This window comes from Typha latifolia, chromosome 2, assembly GCF_019914945.1.
Source record: "Typha latifolia isolate L0001 chromosome 2, TyphaL0001v2, whole genome shotgun sequence".
NCBI lineage: Eukaryota > Viridiplantae > Streptophyta > Magnoliopsida > Poales > Typhaceae > Typha > Typha latifolia.
The window spans coordinates 18,316,450-18,341,233 of NC_133087.1; the positions used below are offsets into that span (position 1 = coordinate 18,316,450).

Sequence of the window (24,784 nt, forward strand, 5' to 3'; positions counted from 1 at the left end):
AAGTGATGACTTCAAATAAATACACCGTAAGATTGCAATAGTAATTTTCCCGTTAGAAATTCTAGTCGACATCTTTACAAAACTGAGAAGCATTTCTATGTACTACTAGAAAATTGTCATCAGTTTCACAAAAAACGATATGGCCTCTCCACCATATTCTCCAACGAAAGATTAGTTGCAATAAAGTTACAAAGGCATTCCCTTGTTCAAAAGGATTTATAGATCAGCGAGCGAAGGTGTTGTTAGTTGGAAAACTCCCGTTGCATCGCTAAGCTGTTGTTAAGCTGATTCTTGCGTTGATCACTGTCTGTGAACCAATACAAACCCTGGCTGCATGCATCTGGATTAGTCTCACCCAAGCTGTAGTAAGGTAGAGAGGGTGAGATGCCAGAATTGCGAAGTTGGATAAGGTTATGAAAGAGAGCCGGAGGAAAAGTATTTGGATGCTGTTGGATTGGCGACCCATCAAAACTGAGCTGGTTGCTTTCCTGGAGAGATTGCTTTATCTTTCTTGCTGTTGCGCCGATCGGTAGGTCGGTACTCGCAATAGCTTCGACATCATATCGGCTAAGCTCGAAGTTTGTCACGGCGTTGGTACCTCTGAACTTGATTGCAGCAACATCATAGGCTTCAGCAGCTTCTTCTTCAGTGGCTGAAGAGAAGTGTGATCAGTACAAGGTAATATTGCACAAGAATTACAGCCCCCTGATCTTATTATGAGGTGGAGAGATACCCCATATGTCGTGCAATATCACAATGACAAAATAAGTATTTTAAGAACCTACTCATGTACTAGTATGGTCCATGGCACATATATACATGATTGAGCTTCCATGTTGTTTTGACTAAATAAAAAAGTTACTAAAGACCAGAATTAATCTGCACATTCTTTGATGATTCCGTACTTCAAACTCTAATTATAATAGAGGATAAAGTTTGAGGTTGGCCTATTCTGTAGAAAGAGCAAAAAAAAAGGTGGGTAGACATAGAGAGGTGCTCCTGGAACCTCATAGTGGGCTTCCACTGTTCTATCTATAAAGGCTTTCCCGCACCATTGGCATGTCTTTCATTTATAAGATATTGTTGGTTGAAGATTAACTTACCAAAAGTACCAAGATAAAGATCCTTATTTCCTGCAACACGACCAATCCTTGCTTGCCACCGCCCATGTTGATGATGTCTGACAGATTAAAACAAATACCAATTACTTCTACACAATTGTGGATTCAAAATTATGGAAAAATTGATCAATTTTTCTTACCTTGTTACTCCTCTGTAAATAGATGCACCCCTTGAAAATCCACTGCTTTTTCTGCGAAAAATAAGATCCTATTAGGACATGTAATATATCCAACCAGCCGGTTATACAAATCTTTTAGTTGTACCTTCTAAGTGATGCTATGTATTCTTGCTTGGTCATGTCCTCCATTTCTTCGATTTCTTTCATGTAATTTTCAACCTTCAACAATGCACATTGTTTCAAATACTTGCAATAAATGAATGAGCAATCAAAAGAACTCCGTGACGTAGAGAAACCAAGAACAGTTGGGAGTGTATGTCTAGGGAAGTGGAATGCAAACAAGTGAAAGTTTAGATAAGTACAGTCACGTATCCGCTATGATGTTAGGAGGTTAATTTTTATCCTTACCAAGTACGCTAAAGTAACTTAAGTGCCGTTTGACTTCATATATTAAGAAAAACTACACATGCAAGTGCAATATAAAAATCTGATACTAGTTTATAGATGCCACAAAATACCTTTATCCCAAGTGATAATTTAGACTCTATGCAGGAAATCGTAGTTCACTTTATTTACATACTAAATAGACGTCAAAATATATTATCTCAACTTTTAGAAAGAAGAAAATAGGCATTATACAACACCGCGTAAGTTTACACAGCATCTTGAAATGCAAGAAACCAAACAACCCCCTTTAATTAAAAAATTAAAGGTAATTACCGGAAAGTTTGTCGTAGCAGTAGGACCCCAATATTTTAAAGCTGCAAGATCATAAGCCCTTGCGGCCTTCTCTTCCTTGTCATAACCACCTGTATTGTCTTCACGAAGTTAGTCTAGTATCTTACTACACATATAGACTTGAAAAATAGAATTACATAAACGAGAGAAAAGGCAACATACCTAGGTAAACTGAAGAATATACATAACCAGCATGATCAAAATGATGATGTGCCCATGCAACGCAAACATGAGATCTCATATTAGCCAAACAGCAAGAAAAATAGAAAGCAAATTTTAGCAGCGAAATGAGATAATAATTTGGTTTTATATACAAACATAATCTGGTGTATTGATCGTTAGTCTGAATTAAAAAAAAAAAAAAAAAACGACAGAATATATGCAGCAATTGATAATATGACAATAAAGACTTTCCTATAAATATCTTTGACATATAAAACTTCGCAGTTACTCTTTCGTTGCAAGGCACAACAGGAAAGGAAGTCTGTAACAATAAGCTACCAGATATTTTCCACCTTATGTTGCTATAAGATGGATTCGACCTTACAGGCAAAGAAATCCATGCAAAGCTTACACTGCAACTCACAATGCGTGATAGCCTTAGTCCATAATATATAACTGTGATTAGACTTCCCATCTTTGGTTTAACATATTCAATCGCTTGTCAAGATAGCTTTGGTTGTTAAAACTTACACCAAATGGTACTACTCATTCGAAAGAAGAGCAAAATACACAAGAAGCGCATTTCTGTAGGTCGACGTAAGATTGGAAGACAAATAGCATGAAATGAGTCAAAGTTGTCTCAAAACTGGAGTCAAAGATACTGGTGGGTCTATCTCGGTGTAAGTAGTAGCTTACAGAAAAAAGGCTATCGAACTGCTACAGATGAGGCTAGCTCTATGTGTCGTCCCATCACTCACTTCAGTGAACTTTGAGCCAAACAGGCTTTCGTGAATCGTGATAAGAGACTTTTGACGAGTTCCCCTGGGGCCCACGGGCCAAGAGGTGGGGCCCCAAAAGAAAGAAAAGAAAACCTTAGCTGTTAGGCATCAGGAGCCTTTAAAATTTTGAACCCATAGAATCCAACAAAATATCGAACGATCGTGATGTAAGACGTGGGAAAAGGAGTTTAGAATTTGACTGGTGGTGTGTCTCTCATCCATTCTACTTAAATTATTTCCATCTATTATATTTTCCCCCTCTTGTGCTAAAACGGCGGCAGCTCAGAGGAGTGAAAGAGAGTACTCGAAAGAGTACACAAATATACCATCCATCCATCAATCATACCTTCTTTAAATGCAAAATGCAAAGAAGGAAGAAAGGATGTTTTAATTAATTAATTAATCGATATGGATTGAATTTAAATTGTGACTCGCACGTGCATACCTTGCCTGCCCTTCCGCTTCTGGCCCTCCCTCCTGCACGTGTTATCCCACAGGTGCGCCTCGTATCGGCCCGTCCACCTGTGCCTGCCACAAACACCAAACGCCCCACACGTGTAGCCAAATATACGTCACACCTCAGTTAATTAACTACGGGTTACCGCACTAATTACTTCAATTAATGTACGCCCTGTACCTGGTCACCCCCCGGAAAACCGAGGTCCGGTTACACGACCCCACCGCCGCCGCCTTACTCGCTGGCGCCGCTATGGCCAGTATAGGCGGCGGATACGCCGCGACGGTGATCGCGCCGTCGGAATCCGGCGACTTACCCGCTGTCGCCGAGCCGGAGCTGTCTGCCACCTCGGAGGCGAGAAGAAGGCTAGGGTTGGCGGCGGTGAGGGAGGGCGAACTCTGTCCATCCGCTGGGGCATCCGGGATCGGATCCAACGACGGGGATGCATGCATGAGGTCGTCCATCGCCTGGGGGAAGAACTGGTAGTGCTGGTCGTGGGGAGGTGTGATATGATCGTAGGCGTAAGGGCGCAGTAGCATCTCCATGGGGGGGAACGAGAAGGAGATCCAGTTGTTGGTCGGCGCCATCGAGATGGATGAGTTAGGGTTCGGGAGGGTGTGGAATAGCGAGACAAGGGACAAGGAAAGGAGCGGGGGGGTCGTATCCGAGTATATATTGTTTAACTATTGGGGAAGTGGGATTACCTACCTCAATGCTTGCTGGATATCGGAGTTTCTTATCTCGGCTGTGGTCAAAGGGAAGCCGCTGTAATTAGAACAGCTTTGCGGGTATTCGGGCGGCGAAAAGAGGAGGAGGAGAGAGTAAAGCCCGCAGATAGGGACTGGAGTGGCCTCCTTTTATACCCAAAGCTGGGAATAAGCATCACAGGGGAAAGTGGGGGCAGGGAGTCGACGTGGACGACATCAGCAAGCTTGTAATGACGAAAACGCCCTCTAACTTTCTATGTTATCCGCCACGCTAAAAGGGAACCAAAAAAGCTGACCTCCAGTGTAATTAATCCGACTGTTTGACCGACTCTCCCATTTTGGATCGCAAAATTGTGTTCAAATTATAATACTAGATGGACGGAGGTTGCATTTAGTCCGTAGATATCAGGATGAATTAAAAGGGAGGGGAATGGATACAGGTGGGATTAATTAGAAAGACGATACCGCACGAGTCCTTTTGTTCTCTCTCTTGTCCTCTTGCGACCAGTCCCGCAGGCCCCGCTCCCTTGATAATTAAATCGTTTGTTTCAGGTTTTTGTCCTCATCCCCTGTCCAGCTTAACGTTACGGCGGTGGTAAGATCGAACCCGTTTTTAGAGGGTAAGCTTGTCATTTCAAGTGCCGCTACACCCTCACAGAATGGAAGAGTAGCCTGTTTGATGTTCAGAGATGGACATCCGGGACTGGACCGGCCGCTACAAAACCGGAGCCGAGAAGTCCCGGTATTCCCGCAGGCTTACGCGCAATAGTGACTCGCAGCTGCGTTACATTGGGGTCTCCAGTTATACTTATTCACGATATTGTCCCCCCGTCACGACCGTAACACAACTGGACGGGGACCAGATGAATTCGCCACGTGCCGGTGAGTCCAGCCCGCCGGTGTATGGGAGTACGAAAAAATTGTACGACTTCCTACGAGCATCCCGCGTGTCAGAAATGCTGAATAGTTGGACGGCCCCGATCGAGTGAGAAACGGATGCTTCGTGGATCACACGGCACGAGCCACTTTGCACTGTTGGCCGTATAAATTGGTTTTTGTTTGCATGGACGAAGTTCTATTTTCAATAACCATTCACATCCCCGCTAAAATCCAGCGTAGCTTTTGGCAAGTTAAGGCTAAGCAAAGTTGGACGCATGCAATTTGTTGACACTTTTGCCACTTGGATGATGCAAGAAAATGACATTTGAACTTAACAATGGGTCCCAAATAAGCTGACCTCTAACGAGCCCAGCCCATGTGAGTTAAATGGGCCAAGTGTCTAAGATTCTTAGATGGGCCAAAACGAGCCCAATAAAATTAATGACATCCCTCAGATTGCTACACGTGCCTCTCACGTTCTGCTATAGAGAATGCTCAATAACTTGCTCAACTATATATATATTGAAATAAAAGAAGTAAAGTTAGATTAGGTCACCTGAAATAGCACGCTGCTAATCTAATCTTAGTTATTTTCCAAAACTTTGAAGAGACGAGAATATAATAATTCGAGAGGGGAAAAAAAAGTGCATAAAAAGAATGTCGTTTTGTTATCCAAAGAAAGGAAAACTGTGTTTGGTTGTATGGAAGTATAAATTTGTTCACCAACCTAACCTAAAAGGTACGTATATATCCGCAATCTTATATGTATAAAACTTGATATGCGTGTGTATATATATATATATATATATATTATGTCATAGCTAAAGTGTAGAGCTCTTGCCTTGCACGAAAGGTAGAATAAGTTAAATTTTTTTAATGGCTGAGTGTACGCTAACGGGTTGCCTTTATCTTCTCATTGCTTGAGGAAAGTGGAAGAAGCCAAGTCGTAGTTAAAGGTTTCAATTGAAGTTGAATCAAACTTGCATGCAACTTTGTTAATAGTAGTGTTATGAAGGAGAGGTTTGTTGTACCTTAAAGTGCTGACTAACGATTAACTAACAATTACCTTTTAGTGCGTAAGAAATAACATGATTAATTAATAAGTCTAGTACTTGAATTCATACTGTCAACTTCACCCAGTAGGACGTTGATGATATCAAAGTTGACATTGGTAAGTACTAATACTCTTGATAATCTACAAATTTTAGTACTTGTCTAAGCTTGGTGTTCGTCATATACGACTCTTTTCCTCCTATGAACGATTGAAACCTTAGTCATGAATTAAATCCTCACTGCATATATAAAAAATTGAGTCAGTCAGTGGATGCCTCCATGTCAATCTTTCTTAGGGATAAAGCGTTTACAACAGTACGAGTTTATGAAATTGACAAAGATTGATCACTATTGAGATTGTAACATTTTATATTGATAATTAACATCGTAACCTAGTGGTTAAGTAATATTAACTTACGACAGAAATTATGAATTTAATTTCGATCATTCTGAGTTATATCTATGGATTTTTTTTTCTGGAGTTCTAATTACATGTAGGAATAGATAGTTTTTTTTTTCTGGAGTTCTAATTCTGAGATAACACTGCTATTGTTCAAGAACTTACACAGAGAATTCACGATTAGCATTAGACCTTCATTTAAAACAATGTTGAGACAGCAGTGCGCTGTTGTTCACTATATTGACTATCTGCTGCTTTTCCAATTGCAAAGGAATCCGAAAGCCTCCTTCTAAATCTCACTAATAAAGATAAGATATATATATATATATATATATTTATTTATTTATGTTGATATTTGCACGACGAACAGTATGCACGTGAGAATTAAGAGCGCTGGTTATGTACATATGCTCGTGTATATAATCAGAAATTACTTCAATAATTTACAAAGTAGAGTAGAGATATTGTTTTTGTTACTTGAGATGGGGCCCATTCGAGGTGGCCCTTCGTGCAAGACACGTGATCGTCTTTAATCTAAGACGTACAACCAAACAAACAAAACCCCCTCTCTTTAGCCCACGAGACTAAGCGTAAACGTGTCTCGAAGAAGAGGCAAGTATAGGCTGGTCACCTAACTTTGACCACGTCGGATGGGTGCAGTCCTGGGGTCCAGAGTTAGAGTCGAAAACTTTTCCTCTTATAAATTTTTTTTTGGGCTCCTCTGACAAATACGGAGAATATCCGAGTGGTTGGCCCACTTCTAGCCACGTGGATTAGTCGGCTAGGGCCCAATGGCCATAGATTAATTGGTTGAGGTGGGCCGTCGACTTCCGCGATTTCTTCTAAACTTGAAACTGGAATTGATCCAACCTTACTATTTAATCACGACTCCTTCGCTATTAAAGCTTGAGCTCGAGTTCGACCCATGTTCAGTGGATCAAGTCAAAGTCAATAGCTTCATACCACAATATTATTTTCCAATAAGATCATTGGCCAGTCCACCTACCTAGCTACTACTATAAATGAACCTTCTCTTCTGGTTATACCCAAGTCGGTCTTGAGAGTTATACATATATATTCTATATATCCAGTTAGAGAGAGATAGACAGACAGACAGAGATAGATAGATAGATAGACAGAGAAAGAGGTACACAAATGGCATCAAAGGTCTTCTCCAAGTCCTTCCTCTCCTTCTACCGCTTCCTCCGGCGAAGGCTCGGCAACAGGAGGAGCAACACAACGGCGAGCCATGCAAATTTACAGAAATGGCCTCCGTCACTGGACCAGCTCTCCAGCCAGACCGTAGTGTTGGACGTGGAAGGAGGGCTACTGAGGTCATCCTCCACCTTCCCTTACTTTATGCTTGTGGCCTTAGAGGCAGGAGGCTTCTTAAGAGGCCTCCTTCTCTTGCTTCTCTATCCTCTTCTATGTTGCTTGAGCCAAGAGTTAGCTTTAAAAGTCATGGTGATGGTTTGCTTCATTGGGATAAAAGAGAGTAACTTCAGGTTAGGGAGGGCAGTGCTGCCCAAGTTCTTCTTAGAGGATGTGGGGTTGGAAGGGTACCAAGTGTTGAAGAGAGGTGGGAGGAAGGTTTGTCTTAGTGGGCTACCGAGGATAATGGTGGAAGGATTCCTTAAGGAGTACTTGGGAGTGGAAGTGGTGGTGGGGAGAGAGTTGAAGGTGGTAAGTGGATATTACAGTGGTTTCTTAGAGGAGAAGATGGAGGTGGAAGAAAGCTTAGAGTTGAAGGCTATGGTTGGTGAAGACGAGAAGAAGGAGCTGGGTGGTGGAGTTGTGGGATTTGGGAGCTGCAGCAAGTCCTCTCAGCATCACCTCTTCTCTCTTTGCCAGGTGATCAGTTAATTAGAAATATCAATCTTTTCTTTATGTTATCAAAATATATACATATATAGGACATCAATACACTACGTGTGCATGAATATGTTAATTTTTAGAAGAGAAGGAAAACGTATATATGGTATTAAATATTTTTGTTTCATGAATTATAGCTGAGAATATTTCAAATTGTTCATTTCTTTATGCATGGTTTTGGTTTGAAATCTTGCATGGTCGTTGCCAGTTTGTATTGTTTGGGTTGTTGGCCAAGAAATACTGCTCACTTAGGTGGCTCTTAAAATAGATAAAAGAGTTAGTCAATTGTACTCCTTTATATATATATATATATACATACATAATTATACACGAGAACCACTAATGCTTTTCACAGGCATAAATTGCAACAGATTGAATAGATCTCTACGCATAAATTAAATTGACCAAAAAGGACAAATTTTTTAAACTCTTTTTTACGCTTACATGGGTAAGTAGGTAAGGTAGGTTATGAAATATGTGTAAAAAACTTTAAACCAAATTACTCTATCTAAATATCAGAAGGGAAAGCCTACACCTCATCAGAAGCACTGCATCACTATTTGCCGTTCCTAACGAACAAATTAAGTTTGCATTTCAATTCTCAAATTACCAGATGATGGCACAACCTAGCTGCAGCTGCTTCCACGTAGCAAGCAACGAACATTTATTCATTAAAGATTAGCGACATAAGAATCTACACAGTAAAACGTTTCCAACTTCCTATGATAGTGTTTTACATTGTTAACCCACCCTGGAAATTAAACTACAGCAGTGGGCTGAAACCCTGGAAAGTTTGAGTTGCATCCTCCATTGTCTGATATGATATGCTTGTATTCTTAATTTGTTACAGGAAGTTCATTTGGTGAGTGAGAGTGAGAAGAGCAACTGGCAAGTGTTGCCCAGAGAAGAATACAGAAAGGCCTTGGTGTTCCATGATGGCAGATTGGCCTTCAGACCAACCCCATTGGCGACACTTGGCATGTTCATCTGGCTCCCATTTGGCCTTACCCTCACTATCTTTAGATCCGTGGTCTTTCTGCTCTTACCTTACAGGATATCTATACCGATCGTCACCTTCACTGGACTGAAAAACAGGCTCATATTTCCTTCCAACTCCACCACAGGACCGTCTACCACTTACGGTCAGAGCAACCGGAGCCACAGCCACCTCTACGTCTGCAACCACCGAACTCTCCTCGATCCAATCTACATCTCTGCGGCACTCAACAAGCATGTGACGGCGGTTACGTACAGCGTCAGCCGCATCTCCGAGGTCCTGTCGCCAATCAGAACGGTGAGACTGACGAGAAACAAAGAGGAGGATAGGAGAAGGATGGAGAAATTACTCAGACAAGGAGACCTTGTAGTTTGCCCTGAGGGAACCACCTGTAGGGAGCCATACCTTCTTAGATTCAGCCCGCTGTTTGCAGAATTAACTGATGAGATCATTCCAGTGGCACTGGTCACCAGGGTCAACATGTTCTACGGCACATCGACCAGTGGCTTAAAGTTCTTGGATCCCTTTTACTTCCTCATGAACCCCTGCCCACAATACGATGTCCAGTTCCTGGAGAAGATACCAACAAGTTCCATCAATGGCAAGAGTTGCAGCAACTATGAAGTGGCAAACCATGTCCAAAGTGAGATTGGTAGAGCCCTCGGGTTTGAGCCCACCACCCTCACCAGAAAAGACAAGTACCTGATGCTAGCCGGCAATGAAGGAGTTGTGAAGACCAAGTCTAAGAGGCATTGATACACAAGTATAAACACAGTCAATATTATCTAAAAAAATCATCGCAGCATGATTTTTTGCTATAGTTCAGCAAACCATACCTTGTTTTATTTTCTTCATTGGCTATGTACATAGCTTGTATTTTTCTTTGGAGGTGTTGTGCGACATAATATATTGTTTGAATAAATGCATTGAATTTGTTCCAGAAATTTGGTTGTTTCCATCCTTGATCTGACTTAGTGCAAGTAAAAGAAGGGCACCATAAACATCCAGCTAGGGTAGAGAAATCATGTACCATGAATGACAAGGTGAGCAGCTTCACAGAACTAGCTGCAGAGTTAGCAACAAGTTAGGCTGATGAACACATAAAGAAGATGGGCAGATATCATCAGCAAAGTGGAATTAGATTGATCTCATTTTCCATAAGTAATAACTAATTCACAAGGGTAATATTCATTGTAGCTTTTCTAAAAACAAATGCATGAATGTTAACATTAGATAACAGTACAATTTCAATTTCACTATACAGGCAGAAAAAAAATGTATTTAACTCTTTAATGACGTCTGCCTCTCCCCTTCCCCAACCCAAAACTGGCAGAGAGTTTACAATAAACAGAGACAGAATCTCTGCTGCTGGTTCCAAGTGAGTGAATTCTCAGGATTGTCCATCCCAGACAACATGAAGATGCCCAAAAGCTGAAATACCACACCACACCACTCCACATGAAGCTAAAATGAAGCGGATCAAGAATAATCTTTTCAAGCAACAAGAGACTGAACTACGCAAGCACTTATCCAACAGCATTCTGCAATTCTCTTCAACTTGCCACATAACCCACAAAATAGTGCGGCACATACTGTGAGTAGACTGGTGTTCCCAGCTGATTGTTATCCAATATCCTCCAGCAAGCTTTGCATCCTTTAACCCCTGATTCGACCAACATACTTTTTGGAAGCTGTGATGACTCTATGACAGAAAGCTCCAGTTTGCAGCGTGCACTTCTATCCTCACCATAGACATCATTAATGACACTTCGCATGAAGTCCTCTTTGACAGAATTGATGTCCAAAAAGGTGCTTCCTTCAGTCAACAATCCCCAATAGAACACCACATTAGGCTCGGTGATATTGTGATCCACATATTCAGTAGGATTTGGATCACAATGTCCCTCAACGATCTCTAGCTGGAGAGGAATTGCAAAAGCTTCAGAGTTTGAAAGATAGCTTGTGAAGTTGTGTGAGAAAAATAAGAATAAGTAATGCATAATGATAATGCAACTGTCGACATTAACAAAAATGACTTCAGGATAGACATGTCATGTTCAACACAGTTAACTATCAATGTACAGAAAAAGGACAAGCTGTCTGTCATCAATTAAAGAAACTGGACAATTACATTAAAACTTTTCCAGGAAAGGCATATATGTAATGTATGTAGAGTGTAGACTAATTTACAATAAATATTAAGCCACAATTATGTCAATGATCCTTTTAATAGCTTTTGTGAACTATAAGTTATTGCAGCTTGTGAAAAATTTACCCTGTTACGAATGTGACAGACAGAATCAAATTTCAGTCAACTCTTTGTACAAGTTTCTCAATAATAGAGGCAGAGTACGTAGACTAATTCCTTGCCTATGGAAGATGGGTATCCCTCTCAAAATAAAGGCTTTCTTGTGGTTAGTGTGCAATAATAGAGTTCTAACCAGAGATAATTTTGCTAAGAAAAATCAGATAGTAATGTTAGCTTGATCGATAATTTCTGTAATAAAGATAAGACAGCTAAACTTTTGTTTTTGAAGTATAAATATGTTGAAGAAGTGTTGGAAAAGCTGTAGTTATCTGGGGCCGATTCACTAAACTGAAAAACATTATCGATACCTGGACTATGGTGAAGTGCAGAAGGGTTGAGAAAAATGGTAAGACCTCTTGGAGGGTCTCGATGGCTGCCTGTTTCTTGTCTATCTAACTTGAGAGAAATAACATGACTTTCCAAAAATTAAATCCTAAGTATTCTACTGAGCTTGTCCATAACTTTAACAATTTGTTTATTTGTTGGGCAGACTTGAAAGGGGTGGATGTGCAAAAGCCAGCAAAGATCCAGGTTTATGAGAGGAAGAAAGAGATCATCAACATGGATGACTAATACTTTGCTTGCTTTCTTTTGACTTCAGTTGGTTGGTTGTATTGGGTGTGAGATGAGGCAATTCCTCACCATTTTTTTGGATATCACAGTTTTGATTGGGTATCTTTTGAAAAATCTTAATCAATTTTAAACTCCTAAATTTCAGAGTGTTGAATCTTAGTAAATTTTGATATTAAGTACTAATCGTAAAGCTGATATTTGATCGATTTTCAGAGTCCTAATTTTGACTAGCTTATTGTCAGAAGTCTCTGCATTTAGCAGTAGTATAATCAAGTAGGAAAGGTTTAAATCCATTGACTTGGTGATTTAGTGGTGTGTATCTCTTTACCTAGGGCTGAAAGGAACTCTGAAGACATGCAATTTTGATTCCGAGAATTTTTTTTTTGTTAGTGACCCATTCCACATATTCTTGTTCTTTCCACCTTGACCTTCTAATGTTGTGGCAGATTCCATGGTCTACTCTCTTCTTCTTCTTCTTCTTCTTGTCTTTCCTCCTCCCATTATCCTAGTCTATTCTACTGGGCTAAAACCCAAGAAGGAACTTTTGAGGCAAGAAAGGGGACAAAAGGTTGCCTATTTGCTCTGTTTCCTTATCTTTCCCTAGACCAGTATAATCCTTATTCCAGGCTACATTAATTAAATTACTCCTCATCTGCCATCCTACATACTTTTATAGTTTAATTAGAGAGCAACAGATAAAATAGATTCGCAAAATTTACAGTACAAAATACAAACTTAGGAAAGAACATTATCAAAGCCCCCACCCAAAAAAGAGAAAAGAAGAGAACCTTGAGAAGAAGACTGCGGAAGCGTGATTTCACCCATCCCACCCAGTCTCGTAATTCATCAACATTAGGAGCAGCAAGGAGTATCCGGACAAAATGTGCATACTTTGCGCCATAGGGAAATGCTTCAAACAAACAACTCCACTCAAAATCCAGCCTCCCAATATCCTACAATACAGAAAACAGACAAACTGGATTTTATGTTTCCAAAGTATAAATCAGTCCACTTTATAAGCCAGATGTCAGCACAACTGCACAAAAGCCTTCTGACATAGGGTGGAGTTAACATAATAGAGAAGTTTATAATTATAGAAACAGGGCATCTTAGAACTACTTGACTTGCTTACTTGAAGGATATGCCAATGCAATTTTTTTCATGAGAAAATAAAGGATGCATTGCATAAACGACCATTAATTCATAATACAATGGGCTGAGCATCAAAATTAAAGCCTACAAATTCAGTAAATTACTGGCTGGGTTATCTTGACATTCTATATAAAGAAATGTGAAGTTGTAAGACATGCAGATCAGATACAAGATGGGACACACAGCAATTGTTGAAAGTGCAGTTAAAGTTGTTTTCAGACATGGAGAACTATAGTAATGCCTCATATCAAAGAAAATCAATGAGTCATAGGTCATCATCATATTTACCCGAAACAGAATAATCAGGAAATTGGAAAGCAGCTTTAGGAATGTAAATTGATTAATCATTACATAATTCTTGACTCATGAATTCAATATAAATTGATTAACAGCTTTCAAATGAAATAAGAAAGAAATAGCTTCCAAGAAAGTTCTGATTGATCAAGACAGGGTGATGATGAGTCTACAGTCGGTGAATCTGTACAACCACAGTTTGAAACTCAAGATATACTGCATTAAGTATACTAAGTAAAAGCTTCATTTATAGCATTATGCCACCAAAGTTATATTATACAAGACAAAAACAAAAGGCATTTTCATCAGTAATAATATTACTCCTCAAATGAAGAAAATAAGAATACCCTGGTCAAAGCATATCCACGCTGAAATTCAGCCTTAATTTTTCTGAATGTGCTTCTTGTAATATTAGAGTTGCAGTATTCAAATGGACTACAAGGCATCATAATGGGCATAAGAGCTCGGTCATCAGGACGCCTAAAATTAATAGATTGATCTTGCAAAATCACTGGTCTGGGCCAAGGCCAATGTGAGAAGTTCTCAAAGAAAAGGGTCAATAAAGAATTACAACTGGCATTAGGATGTCTTTGACAAACATAAGCTGCAAGGATTGCCAAATGAATCCCTCCAAAGAAGCCAAGCAACTGCAAACACACGAATATCCAAATATATTAGTCACAATAATATAAAGGTGTACATACAAAAGCATTAAGAACATAAAGATCCAGAACAAATAAAATCAACAGTCACACACATGGGAATAGATTCCGCGCCTTTTTGCCCATAGTTTTATACAGCGCAACATAGAATGGAAATTCTGTAGTTCAATTAAAAAAGGGAACATTAGTGGCTTAGTGCTAATAAGTAATAACTAGTATAGAACAGGGAAGGATGAATAAAGATGTGGTAGCTTCTGTACCTTCACATTTGGCACTAGTCGAAGAATTTGTTGGTTGGCTCGTACTCCGGATAGACTTCTCCAGCCAGACTCTTCAACTTTTCCCGGTAAAAAGGGGTCAAAAATATTTATGTTCTGCAATTGGAATGCCAACCCTAGTGAGGAACTCAGAACTCAAAAGAAGGTCTTATATTGTGCAATCTAATACACAGACTTTCTGATGAAATACACTACTAAGTAAATTTGCCAACAATTGGGAGTACATGGATAGACAAACTTATGTTTTCTGTTCATTTATCAAAATCAATTTATGCACGCTACATTCATGGAAGATCCATTATTCATGTTACACCAAAGTATGTAATGAATAATGAAGAGAAATATATATATATTGTATACACTGACAATCTATAACAATTTACTACTGGAATTAATTTATCAAAGAGATAACCTTGCTAATATAAAAATATAAATTTAATCACACCCAAATGAATAATTTAAAATAACTATTATGCTCCCAAAGTTTCTTAGAAGAAAGCAGTTTGTATGGAATTGATAAATGGTACTACCAAAAGCAACAAATTGATGTTGCACAAATATCTCGCCAAGTATGCAAATCAGGTCTTGGATAGTTAACTCATAGGTCCATACCACTTAAATCTAGGAGAAAATTCTAAACTCTGCATCCTACGCATCATGCAAGAAGTCCAAGGCCTCACAATCATAAACAGCAATAGTTATGGTATTCAATTTCAGTCCACCGACTTCAGACAAAAATAGTTAACATGGCATACCCAGCATTTGTCATAATGGAATCATGATCCCCACATAAGTAGTTGACCAATTGAAGAGGAAGAAATATAGCAATGAAATGTTGAGTGAGATGCTTAACTTGACAGTAATATCAATAAGTACACAATGACTTTCAAAATTAATGATACTTACATCAGAAACAGATATAACTTGAACTTGAACATATGGAAAATCAACTGAAATTCCATTAAACTTGAAGCGCATCAAAGGAACTTTAGCACTCTTGACACAATGGATTTCTGATACTTCTGGCCTGCTATGAAGTATATTTCGCAGAACTACGAAAAAATCCTCCTACGGGTTAACACGGTTTTATATTATCAAGTGATAACAAAGAAATAAACTTGGGTAGAAAATGGACAATAGCTGAAACTCACTTCCAGTGATGCAAAATATGGGCCAAGACATAGCGCATCAATATCAGATTCAGGTCCATGAACCTGATCAAGAAAAATCTTTACCACATTATTCACAGAAAACAAAAAGGAAAAAGGTGTGAAATATTGATGTCCTACAAAAGGGAACATAGATCAGACCAACTTAATAATCAATAAGATGATAAGAACAGAAATGATTGTTTTAAACAAGTGCCCCAGTGTATAGATAATAGCAGGTTTTGTGATGAGCATTTTCTATTTCCTATGATGTCAGCAAAACAATATGCTGACAGGTAATTGAAAGCCGGTTGTGGACTTGGTAAGAATGATTTTTTGAATTATTTTCATCAGGGTGTTCTTTCGAACTGAACCATATCTCGAGCTTCATCATTGTGTAAAGGATCATGATATTCTTATTTACAAAATCAGTTGATGCCTCATGGGACCAGAACAAATTGGCAGCACCAAATTTCCATTTTCCTAAAAGTTGTGACTTGCAAGGACTGATGCACCAAGTTATAAATTTCAAAATCTGCCAAATTAGCAAGAAACCTCTAATTTCTCATTCAACTAAGATAACATATACTGCAGATGCAAAACATAATTTACAGTATTAAAACATCATCCTACAATCTTATCACTTACTCCAAGACCATATGAACCATAAGTCAAAATAGTCGCGCTTGTGCCAGCAATGATTTCTTTAGGAAGCCGACGCTGCCAGGCTACCTTTCGTATCCATTGCAAAACTATCTGCACGTTCATACATAATTATAATCATCTTTGCCCTCAAAAGATTATCACTACTAGTCATAAACCAATCCTCATTATCTCCGTAACGTTCTAATTCCTTCCCACTATACTTCAACAGATAAAAGAATAAAAAAAAAAATCTATCCCAAATCAAGAATCCAATACCTGCTTGAGCTGATTGATCACTTCTTTCCGCTTGACTACCTCTTCCTGAGACGGCTCAAGACCCTCACTTGAGATAAACTACAAGGAATCCAAATCGTGAGAAACAAAACCAAACCAAATAAATGGAAAAACGTGGAGGTCCGATCTTGGAGATCACCTGGAGAAGGGATTGAGTCCTCCGCTCATCCATCTGGATGAGGAATTCGAGACTAGGACGGCCCAAGACTACGGGACGATGTACGATCACCGGCGGATTCGCAGGAACCAAGAGCGGACTCCGATAGCAATGGTTTGGTATGGCGGTGAGGGTAACCGGAAAGTAACCTAACAGCGGCGGAGGGAGCGGAGGAGGAGGGGTGAGGATAAGGTTTCCGGGCTCGATCAGGTGTGCTGCAGGAACGACGATACTGCTCTGGTTTGCGTACGCATATGCCATACACGGGAGCGGACGGTCGGTACACGCCGATCGGAAGGTAACCGCCGGCTACGATCTCGGCTCGCTCGGTTGGGGTCTGCGTGACTGCGTGGGCCTTGTGCTGTGAGAGAACTGGAAAGGGAAGGAGACTGGGGGGGGGGACGGTGGGGTTCTATTTATCGGATTGAATGGAATTACGAAAACGCCCCCGATTTTGAATTGGTGAGAAACGAATGATCCATCCTCTTGTGGCGGAATCGAGAATGTTCTTAAAATAGTGTCGATAAGCTTAGAAGATGGGCCAGGGCCAGGCCCAGGCCCAGGCCCAAAGTTTAGGCTTTATTTACGTGTTACACCATATCTTTTCAAAATTTCAGTTTAACCACCAAATTTAATTACATCAATTATCCTTTATCTTAGCTTAACTTAAAAATCCGTTACCTCTATTTGATCTGCTAGTATTGACTGGACTGGACTTGACTTGGTCTTTGGTGTTACTATTGGTATTAATGGTAATACGAGGCCATAAACAACAACATCTCGTTTAACTAAGCTAAGCTTCAGCATGAAGTTTCCACTTGGACTTTGTTCTACTTTCTATCACCAAGTTTTGCGTGAGAATCCACAAGTTTTACTTTCTATCACCATGACAGTACTTTAGCCTTTTATCTTTTCTTACGTGTGGGGTTCTTGTTTTTTAATTATAAGGTAGTTGGTTGGAAGTCTCGAGTCGTCATAGAATGATCCATTTGCCTCTACAAGATCAGTGCAGGAATTGATTGGGAAGTTAATCTTTATCGGCCACTGAGGGTCTGCCAAGTGGCCAATAACGAAGAAAGTGATTGCTTGGTGAATGGTGATGTATAACAACAGCGAAACGGATAAATCAAAATAATTTGGGCTGTATTAATTATTGATGGTGCTCTAAAATTATAAACATGTGAATTGTATAATTAATTCTAGTTGGCTCAAGTAACAGAGACATAATATCTAATTTGTTCCACTGCCAGAGCAAGTATCCTGAGATATTTGTGCTTGTGTGATTCGCCTAAACAATCTCAATATAGAAGAGAAGTTAATAAAAGACTCACTCTGATCACATCCAGAAGGAAAGGGGCTGCTCAAAAGGTGCAACCACAGCAGATAAAGAAGAAGCATAACATAGCAACCAGGACTATAGATTCTACAGCAGTTACAAAGGTCCAGATGACACTGTCCACCACCGAGAAGTCCAGGTCCGGCCACCGGAACACCGCGCTCTGCCAACCGGCCGGAGCGAGGCTAGAGAAATCGAATTCCAGGCGTCGAAATATAGACCTTGATATGTCGGAGAAGCCGATTTCCGGCCACCGGAAGAGAGAGGCCGGCATAAGCAACCAGCTCCTCATCTCTCTCTCTCTCTCTCTCTCTCTCTCTCTCTATAGAAGTCTTTAAAGTTTCTACTTTTATTTTTTGGGTGCTTCATGGTGTCTTATAAAGCGGAGAAATGGGGATTGATGTCGAAGTTTCTTGTTGGATTGTGATACCGGAAGGCTAATTAAGGGCCCAGCTTCGTTGTCAGCATGATGATATTTTTCTAGCTGGCCAGGAACTTCCCATCACTCTGCACGTGCTATATCATATGGCTGCTTCTCATAGGCTTATAGCTCTTCCCAAGTTGAATATGTGGAAGGAGTCTAGTTCCAAGCACCCAAAGTGAAACTTAAGAGGATAGATCTCGCACCCCCTACGATGTTTATAAACTTTAATACGAAGACTTATTAGGGGATGAGAGCCTTTCTATCTCAATTCTTTGTCTTCCCGAGTTTGCATTGATGGGTAATTAACGTGTTCAAACTTTTGAATGGGCCTATCTTTGTTTAGGTTCACACCACACCATAATTAAAAAAAGTGTTGTGGACTTGCAATTTGTGGGAGACTTAAGGCCGGACTTGGTTCTTTCTTGGGCCTGACGTGCTCTTTAGAACTCTCCTGGACCTCCTGGGCATTGGTTCTAATACTCATTTTTCTCTTTAGAAAAACAATAAACTCTTTTCTTGTACTCCTATATTTGATCTTATGAATGCTAATTAAGGCTATTAGGGTGCATTAGTTGCAGGATTAGATAAAAAGGGACAAGTCATCCCTAGACTAATCCCATACTACAATTTTAATTTTCTATTTAGTTTATACAAGACTATTTGAAATAACTAAACAAAATTATATTATTATTCTCAATAAAAAATAGGAACATCAATTACTATTTTAAACTATTATTAATTATCTTAAACGTAAATTATATTATTAAATTAATCACGTTCAATTCAAAATAATTAAAATTAAAATCATGAATAAGTTATATAAAATTGTTTAATAATAATAAAAAATAAAAATGTAAAGTTTTTTAATATAGCGATGCTTTAAACATATATAAAAATGTAAAATACTAATAGTTTTAAAAAAATAAAATTTAAGTAACTAAGATGATTAATTTTGTTATTTATCTAACTTTATTATTTTTTATATAAAAATAATATAGTAATAAGTTTCATATCCCTCTTTTACGGATATAGCATCCAATCTGAAACTTTAATCTCACATATTAAATTTCTTATTAAATATAAAATTATGGAGCCCACAGAATAACTAATCGAATCACTCCTTTAGAGTCCTTAAACAAATGCACCCTTAGGCTCTAAGTAGATGTACGCAGTGGGATTGGATTCAAGCACGAGTTCGACTCGACTTGCGGTACACCTGTGCTCTTATCTCGACCATATATAAGCGCATCTTCTCCCAAATCTAGGGCTTTCTTTCTATCTCGCGCTACTAAATTGTATCCAAACCCCTCCCCACGACCCCTCTTTCCCAAACCCTAGCTCTCCTCCGCTTTCCTCCACCGCGAGATCCGTAAGAAAGCTTCATTCGTCGTCCGAATCCACCATTGGGCCTCCGATCGAGGTCCTTCTCCTTCCCCTCTAAGAGTTTACTCGTAGCTCCTTGTGTTTTTAAGGTTTGGGCGAGGCCCTTCTCCTTTGCATCTGGAGTTTATCCGCATCTCCTAGTTTTATTGCTTCGATCGAGGTGGACCTGGGATGTCGACGGAGAGGAAGCGCAAGGTGAGCCTCTTCGACGTGGTGGACGAGACCTCCGTCTCGGCGAAGCTGGCGAAGTCGAACGGCGCCGCCTCCGCCGTCTCGGCGACGATAAACCGGTGGACCGGACGCCCGTACTCGCAGAGGTACTTCGAGATCTTGTCGAAGAGGAAGACGCTCCCGGTGTGGCAACAGAAGGAGGAGTTTTTGCAGGTGCTCAAGGGTAATCAGACATTGATCTTGGTCGGGGAGACTGGAAGTGGAAAGACCACGCAGGTATAATCCTTCATGATTTCTTATTTTAAGAGTTTTTTTATAGAGTTTTGATTTGTATGAGACTGTATAATGTTCTTGATGTGCTATTTCGTGTTGAGGTATTGCCTCGGATATAGTTTTACAAGGACGTATTATGGAGTTCTTGGGTGAGATTTATCGTGTTGGCAAGTTTTGATATCTGGAGGATGTCAATATGTACTTGGAAGTATTCATAAAATGAAAGCTTTTGTTAGTATAGTGTACTTACATATGATTGATGTGGATATAGTGGGTCTAGCTTTTAGGTTGTTAACTGAACCATTTTTTTTAATGCAATCATGCCTTGCTTTTCTACTACGGTTAGTCATGATTTGTCTTGATAAAATATATATGTAGAATTCTTATTGATAGGGATAACAGATCTTAAAGAAATGCCTTTGGTGTAAGGGAGGGAGTTGGGGTTTTTTCTGCTGTTGGTGGTATATTGTGCAGTGTAATGTTTCTGGCGTTAACTTTTATTGTGTGCCATGCTATTTTCTGGTTTTCTTTTTTGTTCCACATGTCGTTTGTAATTTGCCTCAGTTGTTATAGTGAGCTAATTTACTTCTAGGCTGGAATGGTGCTTTTATTGTTATCATCTTTAGTTTTTAAATGGATCCAGGAAGGTATTGAAGTTATTTCTGTTTGCAATCCTTTTTTATAGATCTTCTAGCACCATCACCAGATTCTGCATTTTGTGTGGGCTATTGATGCATGGAAAATTTTGTCAAACAGATTCCTCAATTTGTCCTTGAAACCGATGACTTTGGAGGCAAGCGCTCAATGGTTGCTTGCACCCAACCTCGTAGAGTTGCTGCCATGTCTGTTTCCCGTCGAGTTGCAGAGGAAATGGATGTAACAATTGGAGAAGAAGTTGGTTATAGCATTCGTTTTGAAGATTGCAGTAGCCATAAAACTATTCTAAAGTAAGCTACTGTTTTTCTCGATATGTGGAAATGCTAGTGTATTTTATTTTTTGAACTTTTTAAAATTATTTTGCTGCATGCTTTGTCATTTAATCTCATTTTTGCCATGTCCGGTGAATATTCATATCAGATACCTAACTGATGGTATGCTTTTGAGAGAAGCAATGGCTGATCCGCTTTTGGAGAGATATAAGGTGATCATTCTTGATGAAGCTCATGAGAGAACCTTGGCAACAGATGTGCTATTTGGGCTTCTTAAAGAAGTTCTCAGGAATAGGCCTGATCTTAAATTAGTCGTGATGAGTGCTACTCTTGAGGCTGAGAAATTCCAGAATTACTTCAATGGAGCACCATTAATGAAAGTACCTGGGCGGCTCCATCCTGTTGAGATTTTCTATACGCAGGACCCTGAAAGGGATTATTTGGAAGCTGCCATCCGGACAGTTGTGCAGATACACATGTGTGAACCTCCGGGTGATATTCTAGTGTTCCTCACAGGAGAAGAGGAGATTGAAGATGCATGCCGGAAAATCACAAAGGAGATCAATAATATGGGTGACCAGGTTGGCCCTGTAAAAGCTGTACCACTGTATTCTACATTACCTCCTGCAATGCAGCAGAAAATTTTTGAGCCTGCTCCGGCCCCACTGAAAGAAGATGGTCCTCCTGGAAGGAAGATTGTTGTATCGACAAATATTGCAGAAACATCTTTAACAATCGATGGGATAGTTTATGTCATTGATCCTGGGTTTTCAAAACAAAAGGTTTATAACCCACGGATACGTGTGGAGTCTTTGCTGGTCTCTCCAATATCAAAGGCAAGTGCCCATCAAAGATCTGGGCGTGCTGGTAGAACGCAACCTGGAAAATGCTTCCGACTTTATACGGAGAAAAGTTTCCATAATGATTTACAACCACAGACTTACCCAGAAATACTACGATCTAATCTTGCAAATACTGTTCTCACTTTGAAGAAATTGGGAATTGATGATTTAGTCCATTTTGACTTCATGGACCCTCCTGCACCTGAGACCTTGATGCGGGCATTAGAGGTTTTGAACTACTTGGGTGCGCTGGATGATGATGGGAACTTGACAAAATTAGGTGAAATCATGAGCGAGTTTCCTTTGGATCCTCAGATGGCAAAAATGCTCGTCGTTAGTCCAGAATTCAATTGTTCCAATGAGATCCTCTCAATATCGGCCATGCTTTCAGGTATGCAGAGGCTTCTTTATTTTTCTTTCATCTTTGTAGAGAATTCCTGAGACTCCTAGGTCAGTATTATGAGCACTTTTCCCCTGTTTGCTATAGTATATTGCATGTGTCACTTTGTACACATTGCATATGCATTCCTGATCAAAATGCTTTTGAGTCTAAACACGAAAGCATGTGTTCAACTATGTGTACATGTGCTTTTTAAGCTTGTCCACTTAGGGTTGTCATCAGCATCTGTCTTGCATTTGGCTCCCCAGGCCATTGATCGCCATGATCGTGTAGTTATTGCAAGTGTAGGGCTGATGCGCATGTAGTTTCAGTTTGTCAGTTATTCTCTCAAAGCAAATGGTGTTCGTCTCGCCTCTATGCATCTGCTGACCTACCGTGGGCCTCGTCTGTGATAACCATTTCTTTCTCTAGTACCGAATTGCTTTCTCCGGCCTAGGGAGGCTCAAAAAGCAGCAGATGAGGCAAAAGCTCGGTTTGGTCACACTGATGGGGATCACCTTACTCTTTTGAATGTGTATCATGCCTACAAGCAAAGCAGTAAGTGTGAAGGTCTTTTTTCTATATAATCTTACTTTCTATTACCTTTATCAGTGATTAAAATCTTTTTGGATCACCACAGATGAAGATTCTTCTTGGTGCTATGAAAATTTTATCAATCAGAGAGCACTAAAGTCTGCTGACAACGTGAGACAACAGCTTGTGCGTATCATGGCTAGATTCAACCTTAAGCTATGCAGCACGGATTTCAACAGTCGTGACTATTATGTGAACATCAGGAAAGCTATGCTAGCTGGATATTTTATGCAGGTAGCTCATCTTGAGCGAACTGGACACTACTTGACTGTGAAAGACAATCAGGTAAATATGATGCAAGAATAGCACTATGCTTCTTTATGAATCTCTGAACAACTTGTAATGTAGTCTGTAATTTACATGTAGGTGGTTCATCTTCACCCTTCGAACTGCCTGGATCATAAACCTGAGTGGGTCATCTACAATGAATATGTGTTAACAAGTAGGAATTTTATCCGTACAGTTACAGATGTTCGTGGAGAGTGGTAAGTTTGTGTACTAAGCTTCATTAGTTTTTAAGAAGTTAATTCTTCAATTTGTTATTGGAAAATGTGTTAGTTTATGTTGTAAGATGAGCTGTATTATATAAAACTGAAACAATAGGATTCTTCTTTCAGTACAGCTTCAGAAGCATGTAGTAGTAGTCAATCAGAGGTTTGATAGATTTATGTCAACTTTCTTTTGCAGGCTGATCGACGTAGCACCACATTATTATGATCTCAGTAATTTCCCCTCGTGCGAGGCCAAGCGTGTACTTGAAAGGCTGTACAACAAGCGGGAGAAAGAGAAGGGAGATAATAAAACTAGAAAATAAGTTTCAATAGCACTTTCATTTCCATGCAGTGGGATACGCGGGGTATTTATTCTGTTTGGCGGAATCAGAGATAAACATGTCCCTTATAGGAATGGATGTTGAATCTGCAGGCTTTGCAATTGCTCTGGTCAATCGCTGAGGCCTTATAGAATCACTGATTGATGAGCATGCTGATGGCTTTTTTTCTCATATGATATGTAGCGCAGCTTATTTGTACCTTTTCTTTTTGATAAATATCTTATTTGTACTTCTTGATGCCGTTATTTAGATATCTAATAGAATGGACTTAATTGACCAGGGATTTGTCGTTCAACTCTTTTTGTTCTGTTCTGCCTGCTCTAGCTGAAGTATATGCTATCAGCTATCTTTCTGTCTGTACCTAGTATAAAACTAGAAAACTACAAAGATGGTCTTTTTTCTCGAGAGAAGGAAACCTGCAAGGTTGGTTGCAAAACCCAGTCTTCTTTTCTAGGCGGCTTAACAGGCGTTTCATCTTTCGTTGAAATGGAATCTGGCTTGAATCTTTTATCAAAATGGACAAGCACTGTGGTTTGAGAACGCACGTATTAGGGCAATCTAATGTAAGTAGACAAATGTCAAGAAAACAATTGGAAAAAAAGAAGCTAAAAACTAAAAAGAATGATCGACTTGCATTCAATCTACATCTACGCGGTAATTGTCCCTCTTTCAGTTTTCAGATACCGTCTTCCACTTATAACAAACATGTCTAAGTGATGCACTTTAAAAGCAGTCGCCAGTTCTTTCCCGATAGTAGGCGGGATATATGCTATCCTATTCCATTGTTAAAGCGCCGTGTCGTTCCTTGCCTTGCGTGCATAAACCC

At 39.7% G+C, this 24,784-nt stretch overlaps 4 protein-coding genes across 6 annotated transcripts; 2 read left to right on the plus strand and 2 right to left on the minus strand.

Moving 5' to 3' along the window:
* Positions 1-29: 29 nt before the first annotated feature.
* On the minus strand, positions 30-4,093 carry LOC140782182 (AP2-like ethylene-responsive transcription factor AIL7). Its single transcript, XM_073128630.1, has 8 exons — positions 3,557-4,093; positions 3,365-3,447; positions 2,141-2,149; positions 1,961-2,049; positions 1,386-1,459; positions 1,262-1,312; positions 1,104-1,180; positions 30-652 (listed from the first exon to the last, which is right to left on the minus strand). The coding sequence occupies exons 1-8, from the start codon at positions 3,961-3,963 to the stop codon at positions 243-245; spliced, it is 1,200 nt and encodes a 399-aa protein (XP_072984731.1). The 5' UTR covers positions 3,964-4,093; the 3' UTR covers positions 30-242.
* A 3,323-nt stretch (positions 4,094-7,416) lies between these two features.
* LOC140781653 (probable glycerol-3-phosphate acyltransferase 3) lies at positions 7,417-10,228 on the plus strand. The gene is made up of 2 exons (XM_073127734.1): positions 7,417-8,266; positions 9,138-10,228. Exons 1-2 carry the CDS (start codon positions 7,571-7,573, stop codon positions 10,038-10,040), a joined length of 1,599 nt encoding a protein of 532 aa, XP_072983835.1. The 5' UTR covers positions 7,417-7,570; the 3' UTR covers positions 10,041-10,228.
* A 228-nt stretch (positions 10,229-10,456) lies between these two features.
* On the minus strand, positions 10,457-18,501 carry LOC140781652 (nuclear poly(A) polymerase 3). Its single transcript, XM_073127733.1, has 10 exons — positions 16,778-18,501; positions 16,621-16,698; positions 16,348-16,455; positions 15,703-15,765; positions 15,458-15,619; positions 14,534-14,647; positions 14,369-14,431; positions 13,959-14,258; positions 12,954-13,118; positions 10,457-11,203 (listed from the first exon to the last, which is right to left on the minus strand). Exons 1-10 carry the CDS (start codon positions 17,054-17,056, stop codon positions 10,838-10,840), a joined length of 1,698 nt encoding a protein of 565 aa, XP_072983834.1. The 5' UTR covers positions 17,057-18,501; the 3' UTR covers positions 10,457-10,837.
* Positions 18,502-19,819: 1,318 nt separating this feature from the next.
* On the plus strand, positions 19,820-24,253 carry LOC140782279 (probable pre-mRNA-splicing factor ATP-dependent RNA helicase DEAH2). 3 transcript variants are annotated; one of them, XR_012107844.1, is made up of 7 exons: positions 19,820-20,385; positions 21,139-21,329; positions 21,460-22,544; positions 22,842-23,090; positions 23,173-23,411; positions 23,493-23,611; positions 23,814-24,253. XR_012107844.1 is itself a non-coding variant. In XM_073128763.1 (7 exons), exons 1-7 carry the CDS (start codon positions 20,110-20,112, stop codon positions 23,938-23,940), a joined length of 2,163 nt encoding a protein of 720 aa, XP_072984864.1. In that variant the 5' UTR covers positions 19,820-20,109; the 3' UTR covers positions 23,941-24,253. The 3 variants fall into 3 exon arrangements, 1 of the variants encoding a protein (XP_072984864.1); XR_012107843.1 differs by having other exon boundaries at positions 22,865-23,090; XM_073128763.1 differs by having other exon boundaries at positions 22,965-23,090.
* The last annotated feature ends 531 nt before the right edge of the window (positions 24,254-24,784 follow it).